At 45.5% G+C, this 21,045-nt stretch overlaps 1 protein-coding gene across 1 annotated transcript in view; it reads right to left on the bottom strand.

Annotated features, from left to right (window-relative positions):
* The window catches only part of SETD2 (SET domain containing 2, histone lysine methyltransferase), a 65,424-nt gene that overhangs the window by 3,652 nt on the left and 40,727 nt on the right, over positions 1–21,045 (bottom strand). Inside the window, exons 12-17 of the mRNA XM_081106334.1 lie at positions 16,614–16,662; positions 15,192–15,375; positions 12,960–13,629; positions 6,769–6,897; positions 5,704–5,843; positions 2,196–2,307 (exon numbers count right to left, since the gene is read on the bottom strand). Coding sequence (XP_080962460.1) covers positions 2,196–2,307; positions 5,704–5,843; positions 6,769–6,897; positions 12,960–13,629; positions 15,192–15,375; positions 16,614–16,662 — 1,284 coding nt within the window. The remainder of the gene's footprint in view (positions 1–2,195; positions 2,308–5,703; positions 5,844–6,768; positions 6,898–12,959; positions 13,630–15,191; positions 15,376–16,613; positions 16,663–21,045) is intronic.

Genomic DNA, 21,045 nt, shown 5'->3' with positions numbered 1-21,045 from the left:
CCAGGCGGGTAGTTAATCACTTTAACTACAAACAATCATGCTTAAGCTACATAATCTTTACTCCCTGGAATGGAGATAAGAAATGCCCTAACCTTTGTAATAGAAATTGACAGGATTAAAATCAACTGGTATAAATACGGATGTAACAAGACAATAAACAGCAGAACCTCTCTAGAGATCCAGACCAGAACTTGGCTGGAGATCCTGGCTAGGCTGCTGATCAACTGAACACTGTCTCCGTGTCATTCCTTCTTCGCCGACTCCGTCCACACCTTTGGGAACCCCTGGACCTGCTGGGGTTGGACCCCGGCAGAGCAGATGAGGAGATGATGAGACACAGGGTGCCTGGGTCCCAAGCTGGTAAGAGGGCGACAGCCCCGGGACAGTCCCTTCCAGCAGCGCCGGGGGGAGCGGCCACGTCCCTCCAGCCAGCACTGCTCAGTGGTGAGCGCCTCCATGCAAGGCCGTCGCCCACACTGCCCGCCACCAGCCGCCTTCTCCGTGGAAACGTGGCAAACGCACTTTTCTGTGGAAGGCCACGAGCGCTCCCCGTGGAGCAGTCACTCCGACGGGTGTAGAAGCTGCAGCTGGTATGACAGCCACGTCCTGTTCCTGCTGCCACTCACAGCAGAGAACTTTTCCTTCTCCCAACCACCCCCAGCTGCGACCCCTCCATGTCCATCAAGAATGAAGGTGCTGGTGATGGGAGCCAGGCCTCTCCCTGGGCTGGCTCCTGAGGAAGGTGGCCCTCCCTGCTCTGGGCTACAACCAGCTTTCTCGGATTTGTTATGAAAGATCTACAGAGTTTCCATTGTTTTACTTTCTTTCTGTGGCTGTGGGAGCGGGATGGGGAGGGGAGGAGGGCGAGAAAGAACACACAGATCAACCTCTGTTGTCAGGAAATAAAACAACTCGGCAAGTGATCTATTTTCAAATGTTCTGCTTTGGGATTTTGCGTTTACTTTTCCAGGACCAGAGAGGCGGGGTGTGCTTCACAGGAAGACCTCAGGTAGCAAGGGATCCAAAGCTGCCTGACAAGCCGAGGACAGGGCAGCACGTCCTCCAAGCTCCCTGTGGGTCTCAGACACGAGCAGCGAGAGCAGGGAGGACGGACGCCCTGAGGGAGGACGGCCAGGCTCTCGCAGGAGTGCTGTGCCAACAGGAACCCGCTCCCTCCAAACGGGCTGCGCTGAGCAGCCGTCTGGCTCTCTGGCTGGGAGGGTGGGCTGTGAGGATAGTTACGGGGCTCCGTCCACGGGGCACCGTCGGGAGACCAGGGGCCTGTCGAGTGCGGTGCTACTGGGACTGAGAAAGGGGCTGTTCAAATGCCAGGCGCCGAGACTGCAGCATGGGCCCCGAGAGCCAAAGGAAGTGCTCTTGGGGGTACTGACATCCACACCCCCGTGGTCTGTGGTCTGCAAACGGCACGGAAATCACTTCGGAAACTGGCTAACGCTCACTCAAGCCCGACACCACACAATCCCAGGAGCCAGAGTCAGAGTCAAGGACAGTTTGATGGATGGCGACATGAGCGCCTTCAGAGACTTAAGGCTAAGTGTTAGTGACCTTCCCAAATGCCCGCTGCCAGTCAGAAACCCTTCAGCACCAGAAAAGACATGAGTGGACCAGTGGCCCCCAAAACATCACAGGCGACCTCACAGGTCGGGAGCATCTTGGGTGCTGCAAGGGGTCTCGTGTAGATTCTAGAAACCCACGGGTGGGGGAGGGGAAGGCGGGCGGTGCTCTTACTTTAAAGCAGCGATGTGGGAGGGGGAGGGGGGCACTCCTGTGCATTTTATGTTTTAGTGGTTTCCCTGGCCTTTAATCCCTAGCAGCCAGTAGCATCCCCTCGACGACAACCCCAATAATCTCTCTAAATATTGTCAAACGTCCCGAGGAGCACGCCTGATCCTCGCTGAGAATCCTGCCCTAAAAGGCTATGTATCCCGAGAGAGAAGGGAAGGAAAGCAGCTGACCAGCAATTAAGGGCTCTTCCCTGCTGTTCTACAGACCACATTTCTGTGTTGTCAGCATGTCCGGGCTGCCCCTACCCCCGCCCCCAGCATTTATTACACGTGTAATTCTCCAGAACCAATAGGAGAACAGAACCCGAGAACAGGCGGCTACCGGCCCTACAGAACGACAAGGCACAGAATCCCAAGTGACCAGGAAACACAGGCGTCAGCCACACCCACCTTCATGGGGTTTTCATCGTATGTTGGGGTTCCCAGGTCCATCTCAGCTTCATGCTCAAGGCTGGCCTCGTCTCCTGGGCTTTCCCACGTGGGAGGGTCCCACTGAGTCTGCCTAGAAGGAGGTAAGAAGAGCCCTGCTGTCATGGCCAGAACACGGAAAATTCTGGCCTGGCATCTCTGCTCACACATCCACGCAGCAGCACAGCCACCAACACAGACGAGGCGGCGCCGTAAGACAGAGCTCTTCTTTTGACATCTTCCCAGCAACAACGACTCTATCTCCGAGAGGACTGTTTAGCCCCCTGTTCTTCTGTAGCCAATGGTGTCAGAGAGAGCAGCACCACCAACCACCTCTGTCTCTCGCCCGGCTGTGTCCTCAGAGGTGCTCGGTAGGTCCCCGTGCAGAACCGTCCCAGCACCTGCTCGGGACCCTGGGCGGTGGGAACGCCTCCTTGCTTTAGGAGCCTCTGGCTGTCTCTGTGCCTTTTGGTTTAAGGACTGACAGCATGGAAAAGACCTACAGGCTAAAGACTGGTGCCCAAGTCTGAAAATATCTTCAACTGACTGCAAAAAGAAGGGTTCAACCCGTGTATGTTTGTCGTTGTTTTGAAAATAAGTAGACAAAGATTTTTTTTAAAGCTAGATCTGCGAGGCAACAACTGGAAGTGAGGGAATTCATGTTCTGAAGTCAGTTCCCACAGGGAGTGCTTTAAGGGGAATCACTTCGTATGTGAAAAGCCCGAGACGCTGTGACATTTCCGCCAGGCGGCTCTGCCCCTGAAATCTCTGCTTTCACCCCACACCGTTCAGCCAGCAACACGAGAGGCACTCGATGGAGTCAGTGTTCAGGTGACTGTGAACACAGGCTTACCTCTGGCCAACACAACTGTTCTTTTTTAAATGGGCTCAGCTCTGGCCAGTGTGGCACAGTGGATAGAGCCTCAGCCTGCGGACCACAGGGTCCTGGGTTCGATTCCGGTCAAGGGCACGTACCTGGGTTGCAGGTTCCTCCCCAGCCTGGGCCCTGGTCGGGGCTCATGCCAGAGGCAACCAACCGGTGTGTGTCTCTCACATCGATGTTTCTCTCTGTCTTTCCCTCTCTTTTCCACTCTCCCTAAAAATCAACTGAAAAATATCCTCAGGTGAGAATTAACCAAAAATAAAAAAGTAAAAAATAAAAAATAGGGCTCAAGGCCAGCTGGCGCTGACTCAGTGGCTGAACATTAACCTATGAACCAGGAGGTCATGGTTCAATGCCTGGTCAGGGCACATGCCCAGCTCGCAGGAGACAGCTGACCAATGGTTCTCTTTCATCATTGATGTTTCTCTCTCCCCCTCTCCCTTCCTCTCTGAAATCAATATATTTAAAAAATAAAAATGGGCTCAAGATTTCTACTGTACCCAAAGAACCACCAGCAGCTGTGGCTTTATTATGGAAAGTGAACAGAGAAAGAAGTATGATGCTCAGATGCTAGCTAAGGAAAACTTAGGAAAAACTTGGAAAAAGTACCATGTAAATAAGAAATATAAGCTTTTTATTTTTGGAAAAGTGATAATACATTAAAAAGTTTGCTTTGCCAGAACCGGTTTGGCTCAGTGGATAGAGCGTCGGCCTGCGGACTGAAAGGTCCCAGGTTCGATTCCGGTCAAGGGCATGTACCTTGGTTGCACGCACATCTCCAGTAGGGGGTGTGCAGGAGGCAGCTGATCGATGTTTCTCTCTCATCGATGTTTCTAACTCTATCCCTCTCCCTTCCTCTCTGTGAAAAATCAATAAAATATATTAAAAAAAAAAAAGTTTGCTTTGATATTGAAAAACAAAGTTCTGATAAAATTTGCAAACAATGGTTTTTAAAATTACTATGTTTTCAGTTAGTAATATAATGAAGGCTTCTTTTATAGAAGTATTTTATAGGAAAAACAAAGGCCTTTCTAAAGAGAAAACATAAAGGGAAAACACTTGTATGAAAATTTTAAACTTCCTTATGTCACAAGATACTACAAACAAAAATATACTTGCAATACCTTTGATAAAAAGACAAAAAAGGATAGAAGACCAAAACAAACAATTCACAAAAGATACAAACTGCCAATAATCTAATGAAGACAAGACGCTCCATCTCAGTAAAAACTACATGAAAATAAGATTCCTCACCTAACAGACACACAAGATTAAAAGAACCTACATGATGAAAAAGGCACCTCTTTACTTTTTTGGGAGTCTAAGTTGGTAAATAATTTTTTTAATGGTCGTCTATCAATTTAAAATGTGTAACTAAAAAAAGAGAAAAAAGGAACTAAAATGTATATTTCTTTTCACCAACAATTCCACTTCTAAGAATCTAACTGAAGAAGGTACTAAGATGAGTGTTTAAGGATGTCCAGGGTTAGCGTTACATATAAAGTAGTGAAAACCCATCAATCAGGGTGGGTTTAAATAAAATTTGGTGAGGCCATACAAGAGAGCAGGGGTTGGCAAACTCTTTTCTATAAGGAATCAGAGAGTAAACATCTTTGGCCTTGTGGTCTCTGCAATCACTGTTCTACTCTGCCATTGTAGCATCAAAGCAACCACAGACAATTCCTAAGTAAGTGGGTGTGGCTGTGATCCCAAAAAACTTTATTTGCAAAAATAAGTGGGCCATAGATGCATGGTTTGCTAACCCCTGCAACAAAATATAAGCAAGCATTAAAAACAGGTAGTTGCAAATTATAAAACATGCACCCAAACAATTCATATAGATTATATACCGATGAGTGCAACCACACACACACTCAGAGGAAACACAAATTCACAGCTGTCCTGTCTAAAATACATTTTTTTTTAATTTCTAAGAAAAAGATAAACTGATTTTTTTATATAGCAGGCGTCATTAAACTATGGCTCAGAGACCAAATCTGGTCCATTGCTTATTTTTGTAAATAAAGCTTTATTGAAACAAAGACATGCCCATTCATTTATGTATTATCATAGCTGCTTATACAACAATGGCAGAATTGTGTAGTCATGACAGAGGCCCAGCAACACCTAAAATATTTATCATCTGGTCTTTTTTTTTTTTTAATCCTCATTGAGGATATTTTTTATAATTTTTTTTTGAGAGAATGGAGTGAAGGGAGGAGGGAGAGGAGAGACAGAGAGAGAAAAAAACATTGATGTCAGAGAAACATCGATTGGCTGTCTACCAAATGTGCCCCGACCAGGTCCAGGGATCGTGCCTGCAACAGAGGGAGCCTACATGACCTTGACCGGAAATCGAACCCACAACCCTTCGTTCCAAGGGCTGATGATCTAACCACTTAGCCACACCGGCCAGGGCTGCTCTGGTCTTTTATAGAAGAAGTCTGCCCATGACCCCTGACCCCTGATAGCTACGCTAATGATGTCGTTACCATTTTTTAAAAACCCCTTTGTTTTCTCCAAAAGAGCTTTGCAGATCGAAAATACACCAAAACACCTGAAAAGGACCAAAGCCTACGGTGTATGAGACACCCAGCAGCCCCTCACCTGGTGATGACGTGGTAGTAATAAATCTTCCCCTCAGGGTCGCGGGCCGTCTTCCAGTTGGGAGGCAAGACGATGGTTTTTGGTTTTGGAGGAGAGGGAGGCGGCAGGTCCAGGAGATTATTTGTCACAACCATTTCAGGCTAAAAGACACATGCACACGAGAACAGCTCTTCCAGCTTTACCTTTGCTTGGGCGGTTCACCAGGAGCCTGACGCCAGGCGAGAATAGAACGTTTCCTCTTTGCAGTGCAGGCGGGCCTCTGAGGCTGCTGCTTTGTGCACACCCCCTAATCTCTGCTTAAGTTCCACCTCTTCCCTTCCTGCAGTCCTTTTCTGGCCTCTTCCCCAAGCTTTGGTGTCACTTAATATTGCATGTCATTCAATATTTAATAAATTATTAGTCCTCCCCCACCTGGGAATGATTCTTTCCCCCAAACTCTTCATCTGTACCTTTCACGATAGTAAATATCATTCATCGTGATCCTCAACTCTTAGAATATCAACTTCTAATAACAGGAATGCAATGTTCTATTTGTATTAAGAATGCTAAGGAGGGCCCAGCACGTACCAAGCCCTCGAACTCCTGCTGTGAGTGCTCACTGACTTCCCCCCTGCAGCCTGGGTCCCCCTCTCCACTTCCCTGCCTGTCTATAGCCACCAGCACTCGCCAGGTCGTTCAAGAGCCGTCGAGAGACCTGCTGTTCTGATCATGTGAATCTGTTAGTTTCTCAATTGCTTCCAAGACCAGCTTCCTGTTTCCCATTTCATCCCCAAACAACCCTTCATCAAGGTTTCACCATATCTTTCTACAGATGGTGAATACCAAAAGCTCCCCTCAGTACACAGTGCACAGCGTTCAATTCTACACTATACTAGTTCATGTCGTCTAGTATAGTGTCCTACAGCATCATAAATAATAGCTAGTCTAAAAAAGTATTACTTCAGAAATTCATAGCAAAGTATAAAAATATAAGGTCAGTCAGTTTAAGTTACAAATTAAAAAACAAAACAAAAATAAAAGCCAAACCAAAACGACGAGCGTTTTGACGGCCGGAAGATTTCTTACTGGCTGTAAGGGCGGAGGCTGCCCTGGTGCCACGACCGTCGTCACGGCGGCGGCTGGCTGGACCACCACTCCTGGAGCTGAGAAGAGCTGCTGCCCCTGGAGGTACTGCAGACTCGGCTGGGCATAACTCTGAAAGATAAAATGCAGAAATGCATGATGTATACTTTTCTAGCTCCAATAAAGCAGCAATTAACACCCACGTTGGCATCACCTTCCACCTGCAGGTATAGTGTCAACAAGTAAAGGGAAAGTGAACACTTTCCAGGGTTCTATGGTATCTACCCAAATCAGCTGGCAATCATGTGCTAATGCCAGAGCCAAAACCAACAACAGCAATAAAAAGGGAAAACCGGTTTATAATATCACTGCAATAACACAAAGATGCATACACTTGTGAGAAATATTTCAATAGCATGTGCCTGTCAAATCTCCCCATTGGCTGCGGGGAAAGCTGTAGGAAATGACTATCCCCTTCAGGCAACTTGAAATTACACAAAAGCTAACTTCGCAAACATAAACACAGTCTTGAAATATCTTCAAGCTTGGTTGGTGTGGCTGTCGTTGAGCGTTGACCTATGAACTGGGAGGTCACGGTTCAATTCCTGGTCAGGGCACATGCCTGGGTGCAGGAGGCAGTTGATCAATGATTCTCTCTCAACATTGGTGTTTCTATTTCTCTCTCAGCTTCCTCTCTAAAAAATCAATAAAAATATATTATTAAAAGAAAAAGAAAGAGAAACCAAGATGGCGGCATAGGTAAACACCGGAGTTTGCTGCCTCGCACAACCACTTCAAAAATACAACTAAAAGATGGAACAGACATCATCCAGAACCACAGGAAGTCTGGCTGAGTAGAAATTCTACAACTAGAAGGAAAGAGAAAAGCATACCGAGACTCAGAGGAGGCGCAGTGTGGAAGTAAAATACTAAGGTGTGGAGGTGCATGCGGAGCGGGCTGGCAGCTGAAGCTGCGGTTGTCATTTTCAATCGGGAGGGAGTCTCAGGCTCTGAGCTCCAGTTCCGGGCGAGTCTCTAGGGACCCAGACTCATACGGGAGAAGTGGGACTGTCTGGCATCGGTCGGAACTCGAGGGCAGCTTTCTCTCAGAGGGGCTTGCAGTGATTGCTGAGACACTGAGAAGCTGGGCCTCTGAGAGCAGCCATAACTGCTAGCCCCGCCCTGTTGATCCCGTGGGCCCCGCCCAAGCCCTGCAGGGAGGCTTTTGCTGGATAGCCTCAGGCAAAGGCTAGATTAGCACCTCCCTAGAGATCCAGGAGCCAGGAAACCCAGAGGTCAGAGTGGGACCATCCAGTTTACAGCTCCGTGGAACCATAAAGGACACACTCAGGGGGCAGACTCAGTGAGCACCAAAGCCCCATTGAAGCAAGTCTTGCCCCAGAGGGGTGTCTCCAGCACAGAAGTTCCCCCACTGCAGACACAGCTGATTCTCACAGTCAATTGGCCTGGAGGTCAATTCCTCCCAGTGATACCTACAACAATCAAGGCTTAACTACAACAAGACTGTGCACAAAGACCACAAGGGGTGCACCAAGAGTGTCCTCCTCAGGTAATTGGGGAGGCTGAACCACTGGGTCCTAGAGGACACTTAGCACAGAAAACCACTTTATCAACACAGGGAAGCATAAAAAATGTGGAGACAAAGAAAAAGGACACAAATGACAGAAATGGAGGAAAGCAAACTACTGGATATAGAGTTCAAAACCACACTTTTATGGTTTTTCAAGAATTTTCTAGAAACTGCTGATAAACTTAATGAGATCTACAAGAAATCTAATAAGACCCTCGAGGTTGTGATAAAGGACCAACTAGAAATTAAGCATACACTGACTGAAATAAAGAATATTATACAGACTCCCAACAGCAGACTAGAGGATCGCAAGAATCAAGTCAATGATTTGAAATACGAAGAAGCAAAAAACACCCAACCAGAAAAGCAAAATGAAAAAAGAATCCAAAAATACGAAGATAGTGTAAGGAGCCTCTGGGACAGCTTCAAGCGTACCATCATCCGAATTATAGGGGTGCCAGGAGAAGAGAGAGAGCAAGATATTGACAACCTATTTGAAGAAATAATGACAGAAAAATTCCCCTACCTGGTGAAAGAAATAGACTTACAAGTCCAGGAAGCGCAGAGAACCCCAAACAAAAGGAATCCAAAGAGGACCACACCAAGACACATCATCATTAAAATGCCAAGAGCAAAAGACAAAGAGAGAATCTTAAAAGCAGCAAGAGAAAGAAAGTCAGTCAACTACAAGGGAGTACCCATACGAATGTCCGCTGATTTCTCAACAGAAACTTTGCAGGCCAGAAGGGAGTGGCAAGAAATATTCAAAGTGATGAATGCCAAGAACCTACAACCAAGATTACTTTATCCAGCAAAGCTATCATTCAGAATTCAAGGTCAGATAAAGAGCTTCACAGGTAAGGAAAAGCTAAAGGAGTTCATCACCACCAAACCAGGATTATATGAAATGCTGAAAGGTATCCTTTAAGAAGAGAAAGAAGAAAAAGGTAAAGATACAAATTATGAACAACAAATACACACCTATCAACAAGTGAATCTGAAAATCAAGTGAATAAATAATCTGATGAACAGAATGAACTGGTGATCATAATAGAATCAGGGACATAGAAAGGGAATGGACTGGCTATTCTTGGGGGGGGACAGGGGTGTGGGAGATGCGGGAAGAGACTGGACAAAAATCGTGCACCTATGGATGAGGACAGTGGGTGGGAGTGAGGGCGGAGGGTGGGGCGGGAACTGGGAGGAGGGGAGTTATGGGGGGGAAAAGAGCAACAAATGTAATAATCTGAACAATAAAGATTTAATTAAAAAAAGAAAAGAAAAAAGAACTATCTTCAAAATGTGATTTACGATGGGAGTTACAAGAGAAAGCTAAGGTCCAATGTTATGGAGGCAAAAACGTAATCGTTCTGCCCCAGCGACTGGAGGGAAAATCACTGTTACTTTCTATCTGAGGCACCTGACTTTGTAACATAAAAAATTACAGTCTAAGCACTCACATTTTTTTGAGATCTGATTCAGTATAACTTTGAAAGGTCACTCATTAATGTCACAAAACCACTATAAATCATGTGGCCTCAGTTAAAACTGAGCTTTTTACATTTAATAAGCAACTGTGGCAAAAAAGTGACATGGTCACCTTCCAATAACATATCTACTTTAAATGTCAAAAATGTTGTCTATGCGCACATACAAATTCACATCGTATCGCGTAATCCTTCACTGTCAAAGCTATCATATCTATAAACTCAGTCCCCATCCTGTGATGGCTGACACGAGGCTTGACGGACACCGACCTCCAGGCCTCCTCCGGGAGTCAGATCTTCCGGCCACACAGAGGTAGGTGACCTGGATGAGCTGCACGTGACAGCTCGCTAATGGCATATCCTCTCAGTATTACTATGGTAACTGTTTGAGTAGTAACTATAATTAAACCTTCAAGGTAAATGGTGCTTTAAATCGATCATTATTAATTCATCATCTCATGCAAACCTCAACCACTCTGAGGCATTCTGCTCATGTTATAGACAAGAAAACTAAAACTGAAGAATCTAAGCGCCTGTCTTCAGGACACACAATAAATAATGACAATAAATAATGGATGAGGACTCACAACACACACAACATGCTCTACGCCACTCATTACCCAAAGCCCAACATCATCTCTGCTCAGCTCATCTCAGGGAAGGGAAGGGTGGTCTGAATCATCCTCATCCATTTATCTACGACTCAGCACACAGAGTGGGTTAGGGAGTCAACAGATGACTTCTTGGTAGGAGCAGCCTGGAAAACTGGGAACAAGTAAAACTGCGACACTCGAATCGTACGGCTACTTCTGATGAACCCTAGAGAAGCCTTTTGCTCACTGGGATGGAAAACCCCCAGATTCTATTCTATCAGAACCACCAGGTGACCAGCGAGCGTTCTGCTGCGGCGTCTCTGCAGGACTCTCACGGCTGCTGCTCAGGCCTAACAGCCAGGCTCGGACACACGTCAGACAGGAACGGGACAGAGCGGAGGTTTCCTTTACTTGTGATACGTCTTCTCAGGGGAAAACTCAAAAATAATGTCTTGGTCCAAGAAAGAATAGGGCAAGACAGAAGTCAGGATCTAAGAAACTTGTTTAAGGTCCCTAACCGTTGTGTAAAATCAATACCTAATAACCAATAATGAACATTTTCTTACTACCCTTATTTAAGCACTTTAGCATTCATTTTAAGCCAACATGAAAGAAAAAAAAATAAACAAAACTAAGTATAAGAATATTCAGTGCACCCTGTCCGGTTTGGCTCAGTGGATAGAGTGTCGGCTAGCAGACTGAAGGGTCACGGGTTCGATTCCGGTCAAGGGCACATGCCCAGGTTGCGGGCTCAATCCCCACTGGGGGTCGTGCGGGAGGCAGCCGGTCGATGATTCTCTCTCACCATTGATGTTTCTCTATCTCTCTCTTCCTCTCCCTTCCTCTCTGAAGACAATAAAAAAATATATATAAAATAAAAAGAATGTTCAGTACAGTGCTATTTATAATTATGAAAAAGAGCTTTCAACTTAAATGACTGCCCCAGAAAAATAGATTGAAAAGGATCTTATAAGCAAACGAAATATTATATAGACATTAACATGGATGCGTATACATATGTGTGTGTGTATGTATATACATACAAAAAATCCAAAATTTGGAAAAATGGTTAAGAATAATGTTAAGTAGAAAAAATGGGATAAAAAAACTTCAGATCTTTAAGGTTACACGTATAAAAAAATATATAATCGTGGGCAAAGAGATCATAAAAATGAAACTATAGTTAATATAGCAAAGGCTTTAGGAATTAAAGGAGGACATTTTTGTCATGACTTTTGGAACTAAATTCTGATACAGCTTCAGCTCAGTAACACTAGCAGAAGTGAACATCACTGGTCAACACTAAATAACGTGCAGGAAACATCCAAGTCGCTGCTCTCCATATTCTCCTTCAGGGACGATGAAGAGTGATGGGGGGGACAGACAGACACAGGAATGTGGTAAGAACGATGCTTTATACATTCTCCTTTTAATTTTAACGCTTAAAATGTATCGCTTTGTTTTATAAGAAAAAGTAATGATTTAAAAACATAAAACAATACATTTTGAAATATAAAGTCAGTACACTCTTAGTTTTTAAACTTAACAACAGTTTCCTACCATAGTAATATCCTTAGGCTCAGTGCATTAGAGTCACTCTGGCAAACTTCTTAGTGATAAACATGTAGGGTTACAGGAAATAATATACAAGATGGGTCTAGAAAGGGCAAGCCATGTCCTAATTCAGGTATCAGGACAGAGGGGCTCCTTCGTAGGGATACAGATGAGTAAACTGTATATAAGTCACTGCCTATAAACAAGAGAGGAGAAATCCAAAAGTCATTTTGCCCTGCCCAGTGTGCTCAGTGGTTAGAGTGCACCGAAGGGTGGCGGTTTCGACTCCCCGTCAAGGCTCGCACCCAGGTTCCATCCCCAGCCCCAGTTGGGGCTCGTGCAAGAGACAACCAACCGGCGCGGTTCAGTGGCTGAGTGCTGACCTATGAACCAGGAAGGCGTGGTTCAATTCCCAGTCAGGGCACAGGCCTGGGATGCGGGCTCGATCCCCAGTGTGGGGCGTGCAGGAGGCAGCTGATCAATGATTCTCTCTCATCATTAATTTCTTCTCTCCCTCTCTGCAAAATAAAATAAAATGAAGTAAAAGGAAGCAATGGAAAAAATATCCTTGGTGAGAATGAAGAAAGCCCCCCTCTCCCGCACGTGCTTGGGGGAGGCCAGCCGGCATGCTGCAAACAGCCCTACTGAGAGGCCAGTAAACGAGGTGAGTGAGCTTGAAAGTGACTCTTGCATCCCCAGCGGGTCCTCCGAAGACTAAGCCCTGGTTAATGTAAATTCATGGGAGATCCTGAGCCAGAACCACCTGCCCGTGCTCCTGAATCTCTGGCCACAGAAACTGTCAGCTATTACTCGTTGTCTTACGCAGCTAGGTTTTAGAGTAATTTGTTATGCAATACGTAATTAGTATTGGCCAATATATAGAAGTGATCAATGCCAGGATTTCCCCATGTATCAGTTTAGTATCCCATAAGCAAACTGTAAGACAAGAGAGGTTCCAGCATTAGTCACCTGTACAATCGGTGGCGTTGTCTGTGAATAGGGTGATGTCACACCATAGACGGCTGGACACGTCTGTCCTTGGTAATAGATGCTTGGCTGCGACTGTGCGGGCGTCGAGTACGGCTGCTGCACACTGACGGGCTGTTGGCTGGAATCCCAAACACCATAGTTCTGTCCCTGGACTGGGCCCGCGGCCGGCACAGGCAAGACGGTGACGCTGGAGTCTTGGTGCACCACACCTTCACTTTGGGCCACATACTGTGAACTGGACACTTCCACAGGGGCTGTCACATGTGGCACCACTGGCACAGGTGGAGGGGCAGCCAGGGGCTCTGTAGAATGTCCCACCAAGGGCTGAGAATGGTCGTAAGGAGCAGGAGAGCACACAGGGTCCAGGCTGGGGGTGGGGAGGAGCACCTTCCCAGCATTGGGGTTGCTGGGGTCCACATAGGCCTGCATGGGGTACCCTGGTGGGTAGCCGGCAAAGGGGTGATGAGGGGCACTGTAGCCAAGAGAGTCGTAGGGCAGTGGAGATGCTATTCCCAGGTTCTGCATCTGCTGCTGCTGTTTCTGAGCCTCCCGCTGAGCCACCTCTTGCTCAAACAACTTCCGACGCTCCTCCGTGGAAAGTTTATTGCGGTCTTTTCGTACTTTCTTTTTAGAAGTTGGTGTATCATATCTAGAAAGAAAAGAATAAGAGCATCACAAAACGTTCCCTAAATTATAAACATAATCAAAGCACCAAGTGCTGTGTCACTCAATACTAAATCATTAATTACACCAACTCCAATTTGGCAATGGTTAAAAATCACTCAAAATTACTTAAGGAGTCTTGCAAATAGAAAAGAAGCCCAAGGAAACAGACACATAGATTGAAAAAAATAAGTTTGTCATATTCCAAGTTTCTAGCTTTTCAAATTAAAGATACATATAGCACCCTAAACAGATTCTTCTTTATAGTTGGGGACAGATCTATAACCACACATTCTGAAATTAAAACAGAAATCAAAATACACTAATAAAAGATAAATATAAAGAATAAAAGATAAAGAATGACACATTTGGCCACACGCATTTATAACAAATACCAACAAAGGATGAATATAAACACATGAAAGAACAGAGTTAAGTTCATATACTCTTCTCTGTTCAATACCAAGTATATGTTACTGCTAAGCTAGGAAAGAATTTCTTAAAACACAGTAAGCTCCAACCAACCATAAAGGAAACATACAGTACATAATATACTTAATTAAACCATAATGAACAAATTCTGTATATCGTAAGTACAAAATGAGCCCAACACAAGGCATAAACTAGGGAAAAAATGCTTGCAAAAATTATCAGTAAAACATAATTATATTTAGAATGTAGTATATAAAAAACTCCTAACAGCCAGTGTTGCTCAGTGGTTGAGCGTTGACCCAGGAACCAAGAGGTCACTGGTTTGATTCCTGGACAGGGCACATGCCCAGGGCTGCCAGTAGGAGGCAACCAATCATCATTTCTTTCTCATTGATGTTTCCATTTTTCTATCCCTCTTCCTTCCTCTCTCTTTGAAATCAATAAAAACATATTAAAAACAAACAAAAAAACTCCCAATACTCAAAAAGACAAATAATAAATGAATAAACATATGAAGACGCTTCACAGAAGAGGAAACGGAAATGACCAATAGATACACGACAAGATGCTCCATCTCTTCAGCGGTCAGGGGAACGTAAACTGAAATCATGATGAGCTACGATTACACACCCAGAGAGCCCAAAATTAAACACCCCGACGACTGCTAAGTGAATGCAAATTTAATATTTATAAGGAACTTCTCCGGAATAAGTGTTCTCTAGTCCCTAGTGGCGATCAGGTGGCCTTTCCCCTACGAGCATGACAGAGCCTCGGACACAGGATCAATCAGCACTCTGACTCGTGGGGCGCCGCCACTAGGAAAGCTCTGACAAGAATCACCGCTGCCTCTGAGGAGCTACCAGCCTCCCCCCGCCCCCCTCCCCCCGTCCCTTAGAGAACAAGCCTTTGGCTCCTCACATAGGATCTGAATGTTACCGAGCGGAAAACACTCAAGAACCAAAAGCTATTCTTAGTCTTCACAGCCAACACTACCATCAAGAGACGGCCTCCACGCTTCCTGGTGAAGTTTTATACTCACGCATCAAGAGGATATACTTACTCCGAGAGCCCCTGGGGTCCAAAGCCAGGTGTGGCCGAGCACCTTTTGCCGCTTACCTGTCCTCTGGCCTTTTTGTCCCTCGCTCGTAGGCAGAGGAGGGCGGTGAGAGGGAGCCCCTTCGTTTCCTTTTCTCTTTGCTCTGAGTTTGCTTGTCTGTGTCTCTCTCTCGTGACCGGTTAGGAGTCTTTGGGGCAGTGGTTTGATCTCTGAAGACAGCAGCATCCCTTCCTCGCTCAGTTACTAAGGATGAAAAAAAATTTACTTGGTAGACTTTTCTCCATCATGATGCATCAACCATGTAATAAAATTTCTATCCAACAAATGAGCCCATGGACTCCTCCCTCATGTCCGCCTGGATTTGGACGAGACACAGGCCTGTGTGTGAGTGCACTGTGCTTCCCGAAAGCCTCTTCTGCGATGCCCTCTTCTACTTTCCCCACCAACGTGTCGCCCGCACCTTCAGCAGCCTTCACAAGTTCCGTGGACACGGCACACATGACCTTTAGCAAGGCAGTCTGCCTGTCAGTTCTAAATGTGAACGCCGCCCTAACCGGTTTGGCTCAGTGGATAGAGCGTCGGCCTGCGGAATCAAGGGTCCCAGGTTCGATTCTGGTCAAGGACATGTACCTTGGTTGCGGGCACATGCCCAGTAGGGAGTGTGCAAGAGGCAGCTAACCGATGTTTCTCTCTCATTGATGTTTCTAACTCTCTATCCCTCTCCCTTCCCCTCTATAAAAAAATCAATAAAATATATTTTAAAAAAAATGTGAACACCATCCACTGCCCCTGTAACTCTGCATATTTACAATTTGCAGAAGAGCAGCCTGGCATAAAACCTCAACAGGAAATGTCTCTTTAATTAAAAAAAGGATTAGATAATTTTTATCAAACCAATGTAAGAATCTTTAGCCCTGGCTGGTTTAGCTCAGTGGATAGCAAAACTATTGTCAGCCTGCAGACTGAAGGGTCCCAGGTTCAGTTCTGGTCAAGGGCACATGCCACAGGCCTGGGTTGCGGGCTCGATCCCCAGTGGGGAGCGGGCAGGAGGCAGCCGATCGATAATTCTCTCTCATCATTGATGTTTCTATCTCTCTCTCCCTTCCTTCCTTTCTGAAATCAATTTTATACATATGTACACAGATATATATATGTATATGTATATATATGTATGTATATATACGTATGTATGTATATATAAAGAATGTCTGATCTAAAGGAACCAATGCATGGAAATAAGACTACTAAAGGCCATGACTTCAAGGAAACCAACAACAAAGATAATACAAAGAGACATCTCCTTAGCAAAAATTTACTAAGATAGCGTAAAATTACACGTTTCCAAACCTTTACACTAAAATATTCCATTTACCTAACTACGTACTGTCTGGTTTCAAAAACAAAACTACTCAAGTTCTTATCGGTTACCTCTGTATATTCCAAAGTGTTTGCAAAGCTACAGAGGGTCTCTGAGCACTTACCTGTGCTCTCCTTTTCCGTCTGACTTTTCTTTGGAATTCGATAGACCTCCTGCAAAAAATACACCAAAAGGAGGGTTGTCAGTGTGGGCTGGAAATGGTGACTGCTTTGAAGCACAGTGATTTTACATGGCAACAAAGAAATGCGAAGAAAACAGGCTGGTTCATTTTTCTCCAAAATCTGACTTACTCTGGCTTTACATAAGAATATATCCCAGTCCCTTAAAAGCAAGTGAACATACGTAGCACAAGTGAAAACATTCTAACATCTACAAGGCCTGTATGACCTCCTTGGTCAATAACACATTGAGTAGGCGTTTTACTTCTGATATAAACACACTTCCTGATGATTTCTGTGTGCTTTCCACATATAAAGCTAAGTCGTCTATAATTCCTCTATTGAGATTATTCATAAGGACAATTCTAATGTCTCACTTACCACCCCTACTTAAAGGATAGTAGTAACTACATGAAAACACTTCAGAAACAGTACATGCGCGAAGACAATTCCTGCTATTTAGCATATTTTCCTATAAATGCAAAATCAACTTGGCTAACGGCCAAATGTAATATCTACTTTCACACTGTTGTCATTTAGAAAAGGAAAGATGGCAGGCTGGTGCTGCTCCGGCTGGATTCCCAGTCAAGGGCACATACCTGGGTTGCAGGTTCATCCCCTGCTCGGCCAGGACGCATGCAGGAGGCAACCAATCAGTGCGCCTCTCTCCCCTGCCCTCCCCTCCCCTCCCCTCCCGCTCTCTCTCTCCCTCCCTCTCTTCCATTCTCTAAAAATCAATGAAAAAAATATCCTTGGGGGAGGATTTTTAAAAAAGGAAAGAAACATTAAGTCATTGTGCTCTTGAAATAGCACCAAAATTGTTCTTGAGAAATGTAACGTGTGTTTCGAGGCCTTAAGCTACCTTTCCTGCTACATGAATCGAAGGCCCAGAACCAGCTCTGTTCTCCGACAGTCCCTCACGTAGCTCTTGGGCACAACACTTCTTACCAGTCATCTTGTTAAGCGGGAAAATGACAAACCCACATATTCTCAATGGCACATCATATGATACCTTCCCTTCAGAATCATCTCATAATATTGAACATATCTATATGACCTGGTAATTCCATTTTTAAAGGAATTGTACTCCTAAAAAAAAAAAAATCAAAGAACTCTCCCCCCTTTGATGGTTGATTCTAGTGATATTTGTAGAAAATGAGAAATAACCCACGTGACAAAAAATTGAGGAGGGGTCAAGATGCACTACTGGATTGCCACTAAAAGTGACCAATGTGGGCCACACGGATCAGAGAACTCTACGCTCTGAGTCTTGACCTGGCTGCACAAGTGGGCCATTCCGGGAAACGCTCATGAATCTAAAACTATGAGCATGGGTCCAGGCATCTGTACTTTAAGAAGCTCCCGGATGATTCTGGATGCCCAGAGAAGGTTGAGAACCACTGAGCTACTGGCTTCTTACTGCCCTCACTCACGACTCAACAAGAGACTCCAAGAGAAGGAACTACGAACGCAGCACGCCTATCCTCAGCTCAGAGCCTCTGGCCCCTTGAGCTGCCTTTGCCTGGAGAGAGGGCACGTCCCCATCGGCCCCTCTGCAGGGAGCTTGGAGTTGCCCAGTGTCAGTGTCCACCTGAAACATTGAGTCAGGGACAAAGACAGGAGAACAGAGCCGACACTCTTGGCTCTGTCTGATCCCGCCTTCCCCTTCTCAGAGGGGTTACCAAACGTAGGAAAAAGCAATAAAGCCACTCATCAGCACCTGCCCACACCACAGGGAAAACAGGTGTTCTACCAACGATGGCATTCCAAGAGACAACACGATTATTCACGAAAGGTGGTAGAACATATCTATCAAGGATGTCTGTGTTAACTAAGAACAGCACTATCTTAACCTACTTAGCTTCTTTTCCATGAGGTCTTGGCGTTACAAGCATTTATAGTCATTTATTATACAGATCTCAAGGTGGGGACTTCTGTGGTGGCCATTAGGTACCAGAGGGGGATAAGCTTCTCAAAGATACAGTCTATTATTTTATTTTATGTTTTTATTGAGTATTATTATTTTTTAAGTGAGAAAAGGAGAGGGAGGGAGGAGGAGAGGGAGAGAGGGAGGGGGAGAAGGGGAGAAGGGGAGAGGGGGAGAGGGAGAGGGAGAGATTGATCCATTGCCTCCCATATGAACCCTAACCAGGTATCAACCAGAAACCTGGGCATGTGCCCTGACTGGCAATCAAACCAGCAACTTTTCGGAGCATGGAATGACGCTCAACCAACTGAGCCACACCTGCCAGGGCTCAAAGATATATTCTTAATTCCATTCAAAAGTCTATAGCAACTGCTAAGTAGAAAGTGTATTTCCATGTTCACAAAGTGAATGACTAGTGGCCAAGAGCAATTGATCAGAGAGTCGTGTGTGCCTAACACCAATGCAGAACAAGTTCTATCAATTACACCTAAGCACTTACAGTTACTAGCTTGGTCCTCCTTTACATGTAGTCAAAACTGCAGATAAAATTTATTTTATTTTTATTTTTTTTAAAATATATTTTATTGATTTTTTTACAGAGAGGAAGGGAGAGGGATAGAGAGTTCGAAACATCGATGAGAGAGAAATATCGATCAGCTGCCTCCTGCACACCCCCTACTAGGGATGTGGCCGCAATCGAGGTACATGCCCTTGACCGGAATCGAACCTGGGACCCTTCAGTCCGCAGGCCGACGCTCTATCCACTGAGCCAAACCGGTTAGGGCAAAATTTATTTTATTTTTTGGTAATCTTCACAGGAAGATATTGTCCATTGATTTTTTTTTTGGGGGGGGGGCGGGCACAGAAAGAGAGAGAAACATTGACATGAGACACAATTGGTTGCCTCCTGCAAGTACCCGGACCGGGGCCGGAGCTGACCCTGCAGTGGAGGTGCTGTGCCCTTGACCAGAATCAAACCTGAGACGCTTTAGTCCCGGGCCGACGCTCTACCCACTGAGCCCAACTGGCTAGGGCATCCCAATAAAATTAAAAGTGGAAACTCGGACCATTGGCTTTGGAGCCTGGAGAGGCACTAAGTTTTCCCAAAGTCCCGTCGCTGAGAACGGAGGCGGAAGTAGTCATGGGGAAGCACCGCGCGCCTTTTAAGCCCCTTGGTCTGGTGAAGAGGCAGCAGCAGCACCTACGTGCCTGGAAGTCTGTCTGGAATATTGTCAGACCCACAGGCTACTGAATCCCCTGCAGGAAGCATCTATCGGAGTTGGCTTCATGTACTTTAACCCTCTATATAAAATCACTTTACTTCTTAAAAAGTTCTACTCAAGAGACGGGCATATTATTAAAGAACACCGAGCTGTGAGTCAGGGGACCCGGATTCTGGGGCAAGCCCTGCCCTCAAAGGGGCCTACATGAATCTGGCTCCCCCCTCCCACTAACTCTCTACACATCACCCTCTTTTATTTCTTTTGGTGTCGAGGCAATGCTCCCAACTAACACACAGGCTCATAGACACTCAGCTGTAATTCTTTAGGGCCAAGATCATCTTACGCTTTGCTGTATGTCTAGCACCAAAAACAGTGCCGGGCACATAACACTCAATTAATTGTTGAGTGGACCACCAAGTGAAATTCTACTTCTAATTTGTATAAATCAACCACACATTGCTAAATAACTCAAAAGTATTATATATCTCGTGCTTTTTTCTTGTTACTAAAGATACCATCACTAGAGGTCAGGTGCATGAATTTGTGCACCAGGGGGGTCCCTCAACCTGGCCTGCAGGATCAGGCCGAAACTGGCTCTATGACATCCCCCGAGGGGTCCAGGATTGCGAGAGGGTGCAGGCCAGGCCGAAGGACCCCACCAGTGCATGACTGGGGCCAGGGAGAGACGTGGGAGGTTGGCCGGCCGAGGAGGGACGATGGGAGGCTCCAGGGCGTCTTGCTCAGTCCCGATGGGCGGGACCCCAGCAGCAAGCTAGCCTACCGTTCAGAGTGTCTGCCCTCTGGTGGTCAGTGCACGTCCTAGTGAGTGGTTGAGCGGCCTTAGCATATCATTAGCATATTAGGGTTTTATTATATACGGTTCTTTCATCGCTGGTTAAAAACACTATTTACAGGCCTCAGGTATCACCACAAATATTTCCAGGGTCAGATGAGTAAGTGTGTCTGTGCAACATGTTAAACTTTCCAATGCTTAGAACAGTCTACACGTGACCAATCTTCCTCTTCAATCAAAGGCTTGAAAATCAACTTTCAGATATTGTTTGCTAAGCACCAAGTCATTAACAGGCTCATGAGACACCAATGCACCAACATTCCTTTTATAAAAGTGTTTGAATGGAGGTGGAGATGCTACTTGTGGAAATATGATTTGCTCACTTATAGGACAACTACTTAATCAACAGCTACGTGCTAAAAGCAGGTATGAAG

This window comes from Myotis nattereri (genome assembly GCF_964212035.1).
Source record: "Myotis nattereri genome assembly, chromosome: 14".
Taxonomy (NCBI): domain Eukaryota; kingdom Metazoa; phylum Chordata; class Mammalia; order Chiroptera; family Vespertilionidae; genus Myotis; species Myotis nattereri.
The sequence above is the reverse complement of the archived record's forward strand: the minus strand, read 5'-3'. Positions and strand labels throughout refer to the sequence as shown.